This window comes from Xenopus tropicalis, chromosome 4 (genome assembly GCF_000004195.4).
Source record: "Xenopus tropicalis strain Nigerian chromosome 4, UCB_Xtro_10.0, whole genome shotgun sequence".
Lineage (NCBI taxonomy): Eukaryota > Metazoa > Chordata > Amphibia > Anura > Pipidae > Xenopus > Xenopus tropicalis.
Genome location: NC_030680.2, coordinates 73628849 through 73646361, shown reverse-complemented (window position 1 = coordinate 73646361; position 17513 = coordinate 73628849). Strand labels below are relative to the sequence as shown.

General features: G+C 37.4%; 1 protein-coding gene across 7 annotated transcripts in view; it reads right to left on the bottom strand.

Moving 5' to 3' along the window:
• The window catches only part of phkb (phosphorylase kinase, beta), a 194507-nt gene that overhangs the window by 18582 nt on the left and 158412 nt on the right, over positions 1-17513 (bottom strand). For 6 of the 7 annotated variants that reach the window (XM_004914060.4, XM_002931669.4, XM_004914059.4 and 3 more), the window contains 4 exons: positions 14179-14240; positions 13880-14039; positions 12312-12393; positions 9215-9272 (listed from right to left, as the gene is read on the bottom strand). In XM_004914060.4, coding sequence (XP_004914117.2) covers positions 9215-9272; positions 12312-12393; positions 13880-14039; positions 14179-14240 — 362 coding nt within the window. Of the gene's footprint in view, positions 1-5135; positions 5227-9214; positions 9273-12311; positions 12394-13879; positions 14040-14178; positions 14241-17513 lie in introns of all 7 variants that reach the window. The other variant, XM_031900821.1, reaches the window with a different exon arrangement.

Genomic DNA, 17513 nt, shown 5'->3' with positions numbered 1-17513 from the left:
CTACTTGTCAAATGTTAGTTTTACCCTGCTAGAGGTTAAAAGCAGCCTGGGTTTTTAGATCCTGCCAAGCCTATTCACATATTTTACGCCTTAGTATGGTCTCAGCTCCTGGTTTCTAACATTGGGTCCCTAGATGTTGATGGACTACAACTATTGGTTTTAAAGCATTCTATTAGTTGCAGTCTGCCAACATCTGGGGAGCCAAGGTTAAGACAAAGTGGTCTAGGTCTAAAGTGTTGCAATGACACTGCACACAACATGGATTACAACAGGTAACACAGAGACATTGTGGAACAAAAAACTGAAGCTCAGCTACTCTCCCTAAGGACATCTTTATGGGGCTTTCAAAATGCTCACATGGAGATGCATCCACACCCTAAGTTACTGCCTTGTCTCAAAGCATTTACCAAATTTACATAGAAATCACATAATCCTTTGTGTTCTGCAGAACCCTACTGATGCCTGGCAATAATTATGATATTACAATGATTATAATATTAAAATAATCAGTCACACTAAAATACCACAGAAGGCAATTAATGTAAATTTGTGGGAAAGCTAATTTAAGAAGCAAAGTCACAGCTCCAGAGAACAGACAGATAGAATCAGGCTGTAGCAGCTGCTCCTTGAAAAATGAAAAGCATTTTAGCTGAAATCACAAGGAGCTTTGTCTGGGAGGGAGGAAGAGAATGTGAGGGCTGATTATAAAATCATTATACTGTATGGTGCTTGTGGTAGCCCCACTAATGTACTAGTAAGAGATCCTCACAACACAATAATACAGCGCCACAACCGTGACCTTTTTATTCCTTGAAAGGGAAAAGCCGTATTTACTGTATAATAGCAATACATACATGTCTTTTCCTGTACTATCTCTTCATCTGTTTTTATAATCTGCTTTATAATCTGTCTGCCTATGTTATGTTTTCCCTATAACCAGTTTTCTTAACTTTCTTCGGTTTTCTCATGTTTTACCCCTTACACCCTTTTATTTTTCACTTACCCTTCATATCTGCCTAAAATCTGAATGCATGCATTGATTTTTCATATGCTTTTTTTGTTTTCTCCAGAAATCCTGTTAATATATATTCTTACTTGCAGAATAAATAATATGTTTTCATTTCATTTATTATGGTCGTAAGGTGTTAGTTCATTCTAAAATAAATATATATCGATATTCACTTATTATATTAATTGTTGATCATTGTTGGGAGTTGAGCCTTAACAGGGTCTTGGAGACAGGTCCCCTTTACACGACTGAGATGGAGAAAATCTGAGGTTGCTGGGGAAGCAGCAGTAGCTTCCTTACTCTTTCAAGAGGATAACAATTTACAGAAAGGTAAATATATAATGAAAACACAGTTCAGAGAACTGCATATATACAGGGAATACAGAAAGGTATATACACTGTACATATAGCTTATAAAGAGTGGGAACCAAACATAGCTATTTTGAAGAGTCTTTTTTTGAGCCCATAAATAACACTTGCAATTAAGCACTTGACATTGTGTCCACTGTGTGCAGTAACCTTGTAACCCCTCAAAGATTACACTGACCCTAGGTGGGATTAGGTATATTCACTGCCCAGCACCTGGCACCTAAAATAGGTTTAAACAGGTAGAGTACTCAAATTTTGTGTGTATAAACTGTATGAACATGATTTACAAGCAGAAATATTTACAGACTACATTTTACAGGAGAGCTTAGTCGGGTTGGCCATGGTGCATATTTTAGGCAACACAAGAGGTTTACCTAGGGGCACATTTACTAATCCACGAACGTCCGAAAAGCGTCCGAATGCGTTTTTTTCGTAATGATCGGTATTTTGCGATTTTTTCGTAAATCGTTGAGACTTTTTCGTAGCCATTACGACTTGCTTGTAAATTGTCGGGACTTTTTCGTAGCCGTCGCGCCGAGTACGAAAGTTTCTGATTCATTCAAGCTTCAGTATCGTGACTTTCCTTGGGCCAGGTTGGAGCTGCAGAGTGCCACTGAGTCCTATGGGAGGCTTCCAAAATCATGCAAAGTCTGAAAGGTTTGCCCGCTGTTTACGAGCGCTCAATATGAAAAAGTCGTGACAATTCGTCGTAACGGCTACGAAAAAGTCGTGACAGTGACGAAAAAATCGCAAAAAATACGAAAAAGTCGCAAAATGTTCGTTTCCAATCCGATTTTTTCCCATTCAGGATTCGGATTCGTGGATTAGTAAATCAGCCCCCTAGTATTAGGCAAGAGTGGCCCATGTCCAGAATTGCCAGAAAAGCTTAAATATTAGGCTGATGCCAGACGTGGTGTAGGGCTGATATTTTCGGCAAGCAGAAAACGCTTGTCGAAAATACAGCCCTATGCCTGCTACTTGTGCCTGCACCCGAATGAATGAGATACGCTCAGGTGCAGGCACATGTAGCCGATATACGCATGAAAACACTAGACTTTGCATTATCTCGCGTTTTCATGCGTATATCGGCTACATGCACCTGTACCCGAGCGTATCTCATTCATTCGGGTGCAGGCACAAGTAGCAGGCGTAGGGTTGGAGAAGGAAAGGCTAGTAAAGAGTTAATATCTAGCTGCAGGCATACCTTCAGTTGTCTCAATAGTACCCTTTAGTCTCCCCATATTTCGCCTGTTCAGATGATCAGAAGCCAAACAGGAAGAAAAAACGCTGAGCTGTGTAAAGAAGATTCCCATAATTCCATGCTCCTGCACCAAGACTAAGACCTGCTTATCAGGAAAGGCATGCTCAATTTAAATATTCTGTGAGCGCGCTTTCATTCTCAGAAGCAGGAGCGCTCGGGCAGAGTAGGTTGCGCTCGCGTCTAGGGGGAGGGAGATTTGCGCAAGCACTGCCATGTTGGACTAATTTAAATATCCAACAGCGCATAGAACAATCGGCGAGTGCTCAGAAAATACTTGCTGGAAAGGTAAAAAAATGTCCCAAATACACCTAAAGGGGGGCCACTTACATGGTTGGTGTATTTTTAAACATTGTGGTGTATTTTTAACAGCGTCATCATTATAGAGCAGTATTTATAATATGGCAACATTTCATTGGTCAAACTCAGTTGAATGTCCAGTATAAAACTAGCTGAAAATCAACCATTTAACATGCTGTATGGCAAACACACATAGTATAAATAATATTTAAGAAGTCATTTTTGGAGAAAAACTGGTTCCAATGTATCCTGCAACTGGGGTTGGCTGTCAAATGCACTAAAACTGACATCTAATCAATCCCACTGTACGTGACTTCATTTTTGTGCTGAATGTGCTGTCATTTGATGATAATTTCTGCACCATTGACTTACTGTGCCCTAGAGAAAATCTAAAATGCATCTAATGAGGATAATCAGCCTCATGGGTCTTCATCTGACACTGTAATGTTTTAATATGTGTGTCACTAAGATGCTAATAGCTGATAATTGAATGTAGGATCTCATCTGCACTTGTTGGGAATGGGCCCCTAGTGCAGAATAAAGGAATGTTCTTGCTGCCCTAGAAGTGCATGCTTTGCATTAATAGCAGTGAGTGACACTTTGGCAGGGTACTGTGTCAGTGGAGATGTGACTACTAAACTATGGATTGGGGTCAGTTCACTCAAACAGTACACATGATCAGTTCTGTCAGCTAACAAAAAACCTCCACAAAAAGATGAGTTTTTTTTTAGGTACAGGTATAGGACCGGTTATCCAGAATGCTCGGGACCTAGGGTTTTCCGGATAAGGGATCTTTCCATAATTTGGATCTCCATACTTTAAGTCTACTAAAAAATCAATTTAAAACCATTTAAACCCCATAGGATTGTTTTGCCTCCAATAAGGATTAATTATATCTTAGTTGGGATCAAGTACAAGGTACTGTTTTCTTATTACAGAGAAAAACGAAACCATTTTTATAAATTAGAATTATTTGCTTATAATAGAGTCTATGGGAGATGGCCTTTCCGTAATTCGGAACTTTCTGGATAACGGGTTTTCGGATAAGGGATTCTATACCTGTACTAGGCTTTTCTCAGGCTCCCGTTTTATTCACTGGCCAAATATCCAATAAAGTCAACCCCACAACAAGTGTATGACTAGTAATCTTTAAAGTAATACACAAACTACAAAGCTACAGAACATACATTATCACCCTTTTTATCCACCATCTTCAGATGCAAAATCTGGAATGGTTTACAAATAATTATGCCTGACAGGCGCAGCTTGCAACTTCCATGCAATGGGCAGCACATGAGTGACCCTATGGGAAAGCCACACTTCGCACTGTGCAAGGGAGAGGGGCAAGTGCTACATAAATGGCTTTCTAATGGGAGTGATTTTACTTCAGTGATTTAATGCATCCATCAAAAACAAGTCCTATATCATCATCAACCTGTAAAGCGCTGATGCTGCCACTATATATTAATTTGTACCAAACAGGGGTCTTGCTCACAAGAGTTTACAATCCTATAATCTTAGAATAATATTATCTACATCGTACTGAATATTACAATTAAAGAACCACTTTTTGCCCAGGTGTAGTAACTCATAGCAACCAATAAGATGATTGCTTTTAAACAGGTGACCCAGAAATGCTACCTGGTGGTTGGTGGTATAGGTGACTAATTTTAACGCAACTGCAAACTGTGGGCTCAAAACATGGTGCTTTGCACTTAGGGCCCATGTACTAAAAGGGTTTTGCAGATGTCTGACAGATTCTTAGCCCACAAATTACTCCTTTATAAAGCACAGTTTCAGAACAGGCTCATCTGAAGTAATTTACTGAAAATGAAATATATAATATAAACAATATTAACAAAGCATATTTTCCTTTAAGATACTGTACCCCCTTTATCCCCTTTGCAGTTACCTATGCAAATATGAGGCTCAGACAAAGACCCCTCATTCTAATTAAGGTCATTCATATTTTTTATGGCTGTAGAGAATATTACTTACAAATTAGGCCTGGAACAGCACATTTTATTTACTGTACCTGCAGCCTGAGTGAGAAGGAATACGAACACAAACAAGAAAAAGACCAAGCAATGCAAGTTACACATTAGCCCATACCTGTTAATTGAAACACATGCTGTTGTGTGCAAAAACAGGCAGAACGCATTTAGGATGTGACAATATAGGAATGTGGCAGCTTTTTACCTGCTTCCCATGTACCAGTATGGTGGTAATTTGTGGTGCTATAGAGGAAGCTAATTTCTGTGTGAAGGCCGCAGTGTAACGAACCACAAACCTGGGTGTGCAATATCACAAGACAAAGGGATCAAACAGATTGAATTCATATTGAAGAAGTTCAGTGAAATTTCCCAGATGGCTGCATGCCTGCCAGCACTAACAGATACCTTGCTCTGCACTATATTAGCTTGCTATTGCTTATTTCATTTGTAGCACCTGTGCTATGAGAGAGGCCAGCGATGTCTTGTAAAAACACAGCATTAGCAATGATTTCAGCAACATAATCAGTACTGAGTTCTGTATCGGCTTATGCAATTGACATTTATCTATTTACTCTTAGCAAAGACTTTACAGCTGGTTTACCTTGGAAATGGGCTGCATAATTTTGCATCATAAAATAAAAAACATTTTTGTAATGTGGCAGAGTCTTAGAGAAATGAATACATTGTTGATCAGCCATACTAAATAGCTTAAAGGAACACTTAAATTATTTTAAATATCATTGACAAGTGATAATTAGGACTAATGGTACAGGCCTTCTGAATCAGACAAATGAACAGGAAGTTCTGTCAGTTAACCAAGCTTAGGGACTAACTCACAATATACTATATACAGTATAAAGTAATTAGTAATAAATACAGATTCTAAATACATGACTGCTCAGAAACCAGAGTAATTATCATCAGATATTTAATAATGAGTCCTCTAGCAGCAGCTTCTATAACAGGCAAAACTTATTTTCTGCTTGATAATTTCTAACAACTCCTAAGCTTAGTTACAACAGCTGTTCCGAGTGAACAAGCATGTGCATGCTACTGACACCCCTAACAAAATCCTAGATGGGGAGCTCCTGTGACAACTTTGCAGTTCTGGATCATTACTATTATAGAGATGCTGAAACTGTACGCTGGTGCAGTAAGTTTAGTGAATAAAATATGGGATTTTTAAGCCATATTTATTTTTAGCGTAATTTAATTTCAAGAGAGTAAAATTTTACACATATATGTAGAAATAATTTGCTTTTTTCAATGAATACAGTTGCTTCCAAAATGTCATATAGGTCAGTATGTATAAACTGTAGGAAACAAAAAGTAATATTTACTTTTTCATCACTCCTCAGAGGCTTCTGTAAATACAAGAAATTTATAAAGTTTCTCTTGAAATTGAAGGTAATGTATACATAGGAGGGTAGTTCTCACCTATATCAAGGAAATATAATTGCAGCAACTATCTCTATGTGAATCTGAAGAGCTTGGTTGGGTGATTCAGCACACTGTTATGGGTGCAGTGATCCCCATGAAGTTGTGATTAACATGTTGCTTACCAACCACTCTAATGTTGTTCCAGTTACCTCAAAGCAGGTCCCTATATTTAACTTTTTTTTTGTAGGCATAAATACACAAGTTTATTGCCAAAAAGATCCTCCTGCAGGCTGACAGTACACATTGAGAAACCAAAAAACCAATAACAGCCTTTATTTGGCAACCCCTAGGAACTTTTTCATGCTTGTGTGGCTACTCAACACATTTCACATTTAAATTTGGTTCAAGGGTAAACCAGTCCAGAAGCAAACCAACAAAATTGACAGCAGAAAACACAAGTGAATTCAGGAACTCACTCACATTTTCTGCGTCTGCACAAACCTGAGCATCAAAGGATTATAAATCTGCCCCTTAGTTTGATATCAATTACCTTTATTGAAAAGGAATACATGTATGTAGTATTATTTAAAGCAGGAAAAGTAATATGAACACATTAATTATGGACTCTCACATTAATCAATTGAGAAGACAGAAATCGGCAAACTGGCTAGTAAGAATAACGGATGAAATATTTTAAACTAATTTATTTCTGTTAGAGACAACATTGTATTAAACAGTCAGTTCATGCAATTTAAAGTAAAACAATCTAATCTGAAGGAAAAAAGTGAACATGTATAAAGTATGAAGAACAGGAGTAGCACACCCACAGCTACTTAAAGTGTTTCATTTAGTAAAAGACAAGGCACTATTTTTAATCTTCAAGGTCTCTTTGAATTCTGGCATATTGCCTTGCTGTAAACTGCACACATAGTGTTACTATTCAAGAAGGGAACAAAGTCTCGGCCAAGAAACTATAAACCTGTAAGTGTGACATTAATTGTGAGGAAGCTATTAGAAGAGTTCCCAAAAACAGTGAGAAAAACAATTTGGACAACAAAAAATGTTAATAGCTGTTATATAAAACGAGAGAAGACATTGGAATGAATGTAGTGCACCTGCTAAAGCTTTTAATATTATAATCTAAACTAATGAATGCGGGTCTTTGATCAATGACTGTGCTTAAATACTAAACTGGTTGAAGGACAAAATACAAAGACTATTATCAGTGGGAATTTTTCAAGATGGTGTGTAACTGAAAGATTCTCTTATTACCTGTTTCTCTCATTACTATTTAAAAGTCTGTTTCAGCTGACAACATAATGCGTCATTTACTAAGACTGAAGGAAGAAATAAAACAGCTGGAGCACCCCGTTAGTGCTCATTGAGCCAGCACTACTACTTCCTGTGTGGAAGTTGTCTGCACCTCACACTGCAACATCAGAGGGTGTAGGCCAGCCCAGAACACAGGCAGCATTATATTTAAAGGGGTTGCCCGTTTTGGAGATCAGTGACCTGTGGCAATTCTGCATTCACGTGTGCAAGAAAGAGGGGGCATAGCATTTCTTATGGTAAATGACCCCTGTTGCAGAGTTGCAGAACAGTCAGATGAAATATTGGCAGGCAAATTAAACATGGATTTCTCATCAAAGGTAACAGGGCAGTGATGCCAACCAGTGGCTCGCAAACAACGTGTTGCTCACCACCCCCTTTGATGTTGCTTCCAGTTGCCTCAAAGAAGGTGCCTATTTTGAAACCTCTGGCATGGAGACAAGTTTTGAGGAACAAAGACACAGTTTAACTCCAAGCAGGGCCTCCTGCAGGCTAGCTGTCTAAATGAGACTACCAAATAGCCAATCACAGCCCTTACTTTGCATCATCAAGGAACATTTTTCATGCTTGTGTGGCTCACCAACACTTTTTTTTTTTTTTTTTTACATCTGTGGCTCACCAGTAGAAAAGGGCAGGAATCCCTGTAATAGGGCCCTAGATTTAATTATACTGGGGGAAATAGCTACTATGTACAATTTTATTTACAATATGTAAATGTCAATAATATACAAATTTACAAAAAAAAATGATGTAGACTCATTCAAAAGAATATGAATATGCAGGGTGTTTCAGGTATTGTAGCTGAGTAGATTAAATTTAATTAATCTTTTCATCATCAATAAAAATTAGCATACCTAAGCTTGTGCACCCAAGAAATATGCTTCTGATAAAAAATATATTCAACATTAAAAGAAATCATTGCTGTTTGACTCAGATGTTGTACACAGAGAACAAAAACTGTAGTTTTTGGGAAGGATATTTTAGATTTACCAAGATAAAGGGTGTTGCACATTGAGAACTGAATTACTTCTAGGTACCTAATAAATACTTCAATTAATGATGCTCAAGGTTCTAAAAGTATATGAGTACTGAGTGACTAAGTGCTCCTATTGTATTGCCATCCTGCAAATCAGTACTGTCTAACTCTGCATGAAATTGTAGTACTGAACTTGATGGATTTTACCTTTGCCTTGTGTTACCAGTTGTCAAAAATATAGTCTTGGCAACCACATAAGAACTGCATAGGCAGTACCCAAGAGTTCATTGTTTTATCCATCAGTTATATATCTCTAATGTTTCTCCACTTGTTGCCAGTCTAATTTTGACCATTGCTGAGACCAAAAGCTACATCCGCCACTAGCTACTAGGTTTGAATTACAATAGCTAAGACTATCTTCTTAGGATCTGTGTGGATGAGCTCGTAGGCCATTTCAAAACATAGAACAAACTCAAGCACAAAATAAATCTTTCAGTGCCTCTTAAAACCAACAAGTGGATTTGAAGCTTTAAAGGGCAAAGTAATATTGGTGTATATAACACATTAACGGACGAAAATATTTACAGGTAGATACTTACCACAGTTTATTGCTTCCAGCTTTTCTATAGATTCTTGCCATAAAATCAGAGACAGTACCTGAAGCAAAGACAATATCACAGCAGAGTTAATTGTTAGTGCCACAACATACATTAGAATAACTTAAAATCACTTAGAATCACTAAATGCGCCATAATTTTAATTCTAGCTGGAGAATATTTAAAAAAAAAAAATGAAAAGGACATTATACACATATGACTATCTAGAATGCTTGGGACCAGGCGTTATCTGATTAAAAGCTCCAAAAACGCCAGCACTGATATATGCTAGATTAGCTACCGTCAAGAATAAGGTACTGTTTTTATTATTATTTTTACAGAGATAAATAAAATAAGTTAAACAAAAAATAGGACTCTTAGGAAAATGGCATTCACAGATTTCTAGAAGGCCCTGGAGATCAGGGCCCTTCATAATTTAGGGTCAAATTTGCATTGCAGGTAACAGATAAGCTATTTAGAAAGAGTAAACATAATCCGCAGAGTTGTACAATAAAAGGGCATATACATTGATTACATATATTACATACAATACTCAAAACAAGAAGAGGGCCCTGTCCAGAAAAACTTGCAATAGTTACAATGGTTTTAAACAGGGTCCAAACCATTTATTACTCTCTACCCACCTACAGCACAGGAATACTCTTAATATAAAACTTGTGTTGCCACAAAAAATGCTATTTCCAGATTTTTTATTCACATATAGTGTATGGTATTTTCTGAGTGTGATGGTATGAGAATCAGGAATTTGCTCTACTATAGTTTGGTGTTTAAGGCAAAATAAATCAAGAAACAGCTCTGCTGTACATATTTCTACTAGGTATAAAGCTATGTACAAAGAGGATTTTTGTCTTGGGCAAAATACATCAAGAAACAGCTCTACTGTACATAATTCTACTAGGTATAAACCTGTGTACAAAGAGCCCAAGTGCAAATGCACATACTATATATGAATGCTTCCTTGCGAACAAAACTGAATTGGTTCTTAAAGGAAAAGGAAAGGCATTTTGGCATTTTATTGCCAACAGATTAGTCACAATAGTGCAAGCTAGAACCCTATATTTATTCTGCTGAAAGCTTTACCATACCTGAGTAAACAGCCACAGAAGCTTCTTCTGTATGTTTAAGATAGCAGCTGCCATTTTAGCTTGGTTTGACTTCACTTCCCTGCCTGCACACTGCTCCCTGGAACAGCTCTTAATTCAGATTCCACAACAAGGATGGGAGGGGGAGAGATGGGATTGGGAGAAGGCAGGGGGAGAGAGGAGCAAACTGAGCAAACTCGTTATGTGCCCTGAAGGATTTTTCTGAGAGCAGAAAGTCTGACACAAAAGATCATGTATACAGAATAAGAGGAAAGAAATGTGGTGTTTCTTTTCACTGAGGACTGAGTAGCAGTTCTGTAAGTGCTTATGGCTGTATTTACATAGAGCTTTCTAAAAAAGCTTATTTAGTTTGTACCTTTCCTTCTCCTTTAATGGATGACCTGAGGAACTTTTGTTGGAATTTTACTTACTGCCTAGTAGTGTTGCGTGGTGCCCCAGTCAATTTAGTTTTGGGTTGGGAGAGGCCAGGTAAGGGCCAGGCATTGGATGACTTTTTGTCAACCCACACATCACTACTACCTAGCCCATTTTTGAAATGCCACAATTTCTTTAAAAATATCCCAGCAACAGTGGTCTGTGAAGAGAACAGCATTAATAATTAACCACTGCAATGCCTATAAAAGGGATTGCTCCCCTTCGTGCAATAGTCTGAATCTGAACAGCCCCTGTCAGAAAACACATTTTTGTAAATCATCTTCATTATTTAAAATGTGTAGATCTGAAGCTACAGCCCAGGATCAGCACTGCTGACAGGCTCTCTTCTCTGCTCTCAGTAGGGAATTTCCCAGATGAGGAGAGAGAGCTATAGCAGCTGATCCTGGCCTGTAGCTTCAAAACTAAACATTTTAAATAATAAAGGTGAATTACTAAAATGTTTTTTTTCTGACAGGGACTCTTCAAATTCACACTACTGTCTAAAGGTGAACATTCCCTTTAAAGGACAAGGAAAGGCTAAGTCACTTGGGGGTGCCAAAATGTTAGCCCCCCCCCCCAAGTGACTTCCTCCTTCTGGCTTCGTTTTGCCGGGACCCCACGACAGGCGCATGCGCAGTAGAGTGAAAAGCCGACTTCTCTGTTAAAGTTTGGCTTTTTTACTCTACTGCGCATGCCGGCGCGGCGAGACAGGAACGAGGAAGCGCTGCAGCTACCCCGGGCTGGTGCTGTTCTCTCCGAGCAGGGGCACCAGCCCAGGGTAAAAGGTAGGCGATTTAAGTCAATTGGGGGTGCCTAACATTTTGGCACCCCCAAGTGACTTTGCCTTTTCTTCTCCTTTAAAACACTGACAACTGGATTTGCCTACAAGCACCTATAATTAAATTATAATAAGGTCTCAGTCCTGCATCTCTCTCTTAGGAAGAACTAAGCAGAACAGAACAAAACAGGAAAATATTCAACCTTTTTTTAATTAGCTCAGCATATCATTTTCTTCTGCCTTAAATCACTCAGAATGTGGCTCCATGAGATTACAAATGGCTAGAAAAAATAGGTATTTTCTGATCCATGTAATAGAACTAATGTGCTTATCTCTGTCTAGGGTTTTTGCCTCATGGTCCATGGCTGTGTGGCAAATTTCTTACTGATGGGCCCCACAGCACCGAAACAATTAAGGCAGTACTGCTCTCGAACCATGGATGTGTAGCAGGCACAGTAAAGGGATTGGCAAACTTTATTTTAAGCAAACATAACACATATAATCACCTATGTTGAGTGCACCAGGGCTCTCAAGCAGGTGAATATAAACATATCAAGGCAATATGTGCTTATGGTCTGTGCTGACCAAAGAAGATACCCTGGACTAAGTATAAGTCTAATGTCGGAGCCGAGGTAGTGCAGATACACATGGAGCTGATAAGATGTGCCTTTCCTGACTGACAGCCACCATAAGAACCCTTTTTATGTAAAACAGCTAAGGGAAAAATAGAACAAGCCACTTACAATCCAATAGCAACCTAGTGTTTTACACTGGTAGTACATACCTTCCTTGGTTATAAAATGAGGTCCTTCTCTCTTCAGTAAGATACTTAGTAAGATGGCCTGGCTTGCCAGGCAGGTGCAGTCCTTAAAGAAACAATACACAATTCAAATAGCAATAAAACACTGGGTGTGTGAGACCTTAGCCAACAACAAGAACTCATGCTGTCAACCACCTAATATAAAAAATATCAATGAAAATATCCAGCAGAGAGAGTAATCATTTAATATCTTCAGAGATGCCACCCACCAGTATTCCATTCTTCCACATGGTAAGGATAGTAATAAATAACTCTGACAATGATGCAGTTGCAGCAATAGCTCAAACACTATACCACTAGGTTATGCTGGGCTATGAAATCACTGAAATTACTTTAGTGCTAAAACCACAGCAACCAATCATCAATTAGTTTGCTACTATTTACTACAGAGAGTCACTGTTAGTAAACAAGCCCCAGTGAGTTAAGGGAAGACCCAAGAAAGATCCAGGGACTCATTCACATGATATACATGTTATGTTAGCTCTAGACAAGTGCTTTACTGCAATAAACTGCCCAAAATAAAACATTTGCAAACATATTATGACAATAATGTCCTTAAATTATTTATAAAAGCAAGTCTATAAAGTCTTTCCTTATTAAATGGCTTTGGCAAAACCAAGATCAACCTTTTACCATTCACAAAAAAGCCTTTGTACCTTCTTTTATTAGAAGTTATCTTGTGGGGATATAAATGATATTCAATGTTAAATAACTTCACAACTGATAATATTCCTGATATTTTCCTAATATTGACTTTCTTGTGATCAATCAATCAAAATGGATATGGTTACCTTTTGAAACAAGCTAAGAGTAATGGCATATTTTAATATGTGTTACCCATGGGAAATTTGCCTTGCAATTGAATAACATTAGGATTAACGTAAAACATATTACTTGAGGAAATATGCAAAAGAAGTTAATTTCCTGCAATTAAGCTGCATTGTCATTTTGTTCCAGAGTAGCATTTTAATGTAATGTGGAGAAACAAATTTCACCAGACAAATCTGAAGTACAATTTATACAAATGTAAAGTTGGTTTAAGCTTTTTGGAGTTAGTAACAATGTTTTGCTGGACTTAATAACATCAAATTCATAAAGAAAGAGTTAAACTTTTGTGATTTCACCTCCTCAGTACTACCAACTACTAAACAGCATAGTAAGCACAAACGTAATAACATGTTGCTGCCAATAATATGTCTGCTCTCATTAGTCCAACTGCAGTAAGTCAATTAGAGCTCATAAGTGGCTATGTGTGAATACACATTCTGGAATAGTATAAAAATTTCAGGGTTTAATGTTGAATTTTCCAGTGTAAATATATAAATAATATGTAGGAAATAATCTACTATGTTCACAATAGCCATGCCACCCCCATTAAAAGTTAATATTAGGGGGAAGCAAAATATGCATTAACACTGCATACAAATAAGGTATATTTCCCCTTAAAAGGTTTGAGCCATTTCTTAACAACATTTCATTTCCAAAAAACAGCCTATAAAACTGAAATAGACAAATAAAGAAGTGTAGCTTACATTTAGTTTCTCGAGAACCTCATAGGTTGGTTTGAGTTTCCATTCTCCCATGTTTATTTCTGGCTGATGCTCCATATCTGCAATAGGGATGCTTGCTTGCCTGTTAACCTTTGAATGTTTCGGTACTTCAAGCTCTTCAAAACTTTTGAATTCAGGCACCCTGTGGCAGAAATAATTTAAATATTGAATGTGAAATCTATGATTAAATCATGGGTAAATAAATTGGATGCAATGGTGTAACAGGTGGCTAAAATTTTAGGAACACCATTCATACAAGAAAAGGATGTAGCACCACTTACTCCTCTGTCTCATTGATCCTCAAGAAATCCAGCTGCTCAACCACTGCACCGGATATTAAGGTCTGTATTTAAGGAGAAACACATAAAAACCAATATGAAATTCCAGTTCAAAAGCTAATATAATCAACATGCATATTTTCTAGTGTAGGGTCTGTCTCTGTAAGTATATCATTTTTCAATATATATTCTGCCATCTCAGTTTCCTACTACATTACATCCATGTTTAAACAACCATGGAGGAAGGTGAAAAAAATGTCCTATTGGTCTAGAAAGTCATAATAACATGAGCATTTGTAAACAATGTGATTGGAAACTAACATCTGATTGGTTGTTATTGGTTACTAGACGTGGGAAAACATTGCTCTTTGTATTACATGACTCTGTACTCTGTATGTTTGACAGGTAGTTTTAGAGCCTACACAAACACACATTGCAAGAAACACCTGATACTCAGCCTGTGCTTCCAGCATTTGCCATTATTTTCATGCTTAAGAGCACAAGCAGTTAAAGCGACATTCACTGCTGGTAGGCAAGGTGAAAGCATGCAGATGACCACAGCACATTTGTTTCCAGATACTACTGCCTTTTACCCACTAAAATCATTGGCAGAGTAAGGAATCAACGCCAATCGTCAAGAATCGGAATCAAATGACCTAAAAGCATGTTGAATGTTACCACGTTATTCAATGACTTCTATTACATAAAAAGTAGGCCTGATTACAGCTACAAAACTGAGCCCCACTGGGGCATGTAAGCCAATCAAGTTCCCTGCTTGTATAGAAATAAAAATAAGAATTTTGCTTTACTTTCACTCCCTAAGGGAAGCACCTGACATTCATTTACATAAAGTCAACTTAGATCATTAGCCCCTCGGTTTACTCTGATTATAGCTGCAGTTTATTGCAATGTGCAGAATTAAAAACAAGCAATACTCTGCCATTATATATAAAACATATTATAGTATATCAATGTATGTTTTGCATTAAAAGCCCAGAAAGATCATGGCTTTATTCATAGAGTGGCATAGATAAAATGTGATGGGCCAACAGTTCTTATCTGCTATCAAATTGCATTCCCTTTTATGTCAATCTATTTTTACTTCATTTGTTTTCCCAGATATTGGATCATAAAGATACAGAGTTCTTGGGAAAGCTCTGTGCTGATGGCAGACTGCTCACATCTGTAGCATAGTAATGAACAGGTCTGGTAATAGGCCAAGTACTTTCTCGCAATGAGTGAAGCATACAATTTATTATCCTCTGTTGCCTTTCTTCCTTTCCATCTGGTAGCGAATAAGTAAGCATACCCAACAAACAGATGAGGAGAATGCAACAATGAACATAGACTAAGTCATTGCCAAATGTACACACTGTCCTTAAAATAAAAGAATGTATGCTTCTAGTCAATGCAGCCTGAATTATAAATGTCTACCATGCAGCCATATCAGTATCTCAATACAGCCAGACACGTAGCTTTCTATAAAAATATAACTGGACTCCACTTGCAACTTTACCCAGAGGACAGCATAATGCAGGCTTGTATTATACAGTATATTAATTTATTGTTATTGTATAGCACAGCTGTGAGCATGGCTACAAATTCAGTAAAATGGAACCTGTTTATCAAAAGGTCTTGCATTACACTCACATTGCCCCAGGACATAATAGTTGGGGTTTAGGTATTAAAAACCTGGCATATAAGCATGAGATGAATAGTACATAGGAAAAAGCTAAAAGATAAGATTTTAACTACCAGCAAGTGCAGCAATAGGCACAAAATGCTCTCAGCTTTGTGTGGATTAAAATGCCATACATTAAACCATTGCTTCTATGTTTTCCTGCACCTAGACTAGTACCAATGCATCTGTGACTATTTTGTCAATGCAGAACAGAGGTGCAAGAGAGCCATGTACAAGTATGGGATCTGTTATCTGTAAACCCATTATCCAGAAAGCTCTGAATTATAAAATGGCCATCTCCCATGGACTCCATTTTAATCAAATGATTCAAATTTTTAAAAATTTCCTTTTGCTCTGTAATAATAAAACAGAACCTTGAACCTGATCCCAACTAAGATAGTATCAATCCTTGTTGGGAGGGAAAGCAATCCTATTGGGTTTATTTAATGTTTAAATTATTTTTTAGTAGACTTAAGGTATGGAGATCCAAATTACAGAAAGACCCCTTTTCCGGAAAACACCAATTCCTGAGTATTCTGGATAACAGGTCCTATACCTGTACATTAGACCAGCCACTGACCAGCACAACCAAGAAGCATGACAGTATATTCTTCTCTCACATCTGAGCATTTGGCAGTTAGATAGAAGAATGTATGGGTGATCCGTGTGCAGGAGGTAAAAAATAGGTTCAGATGACATGGTAATAAAACTTTGTATCTCAAAAATATAGGGAAAATTACCTTGTGAAATAGATTTATTACACATTCATCACAATTATAGCTATGCTAGTTTCCTGTAGTATGATATCCAGTCAATAATGGGGCTAAGGTGACCATCCAAAAATGGGCAACAGTAACCCATATAACAGTAAATACAAGTACTTTGGAAATTGTACAGGTATGGGATCCCTTATCTGGAAACACATTATCCAGAAAGCTCCAAATTACAGGAAAGCTATCTCCCATAGACTCTATTTTAAACAAATAATTCCAATTTTTGAAAATTATTTCCTTTTTCTCTGTAATAATAACACAGTACCTTGTACTTGATCACAACTAAGCTGTGTGAATCCATATTGTTGTTAATACAATCCTATTGGGTTTATATAATGTTGAAATGATTCTGAGCAGATTAAAGTACAGACCTCTGGAAAGCACCAGGTCCCAAGCAACTATACTTGCCTGCTGTGCCTTTAGGTTTACACTTTGCAACCAAGATATTTACTGTCGTCTGAGAAATAATTTTATAGCTAAGCCGCTGTAAAATAAGCCATGTAGCTAACTTCCTCTGAAGGATCAAAAACAAATTAATTAGAAAAACTTCTGAGCATGCGGAAGCAAATCAGAAAATTGCACTCTTACAAACTGAGTTTTAAAAATGTTCAATTATTTTAATGGCTTTAAGTTCTATCATTAATTTAAGTAAGGGAGAAAGCAATGTGTTGTCAAATCCCTTCCTTTACAAAAGTACAGTTCTGTAGCACAGTAATTACTGTAATAGGTTATATGCTTATTGCATGGAAAGCTGTTCTTTGGAGACAAGTTTATGCATTAACATGGTAAGTGCATTAAAAAACAAAACACCTATAATTAACATTTATCAATAATTTATATCATGCCTTCCACATTTCTTAGGCATGAGTGCTCTAGAGCTTGCA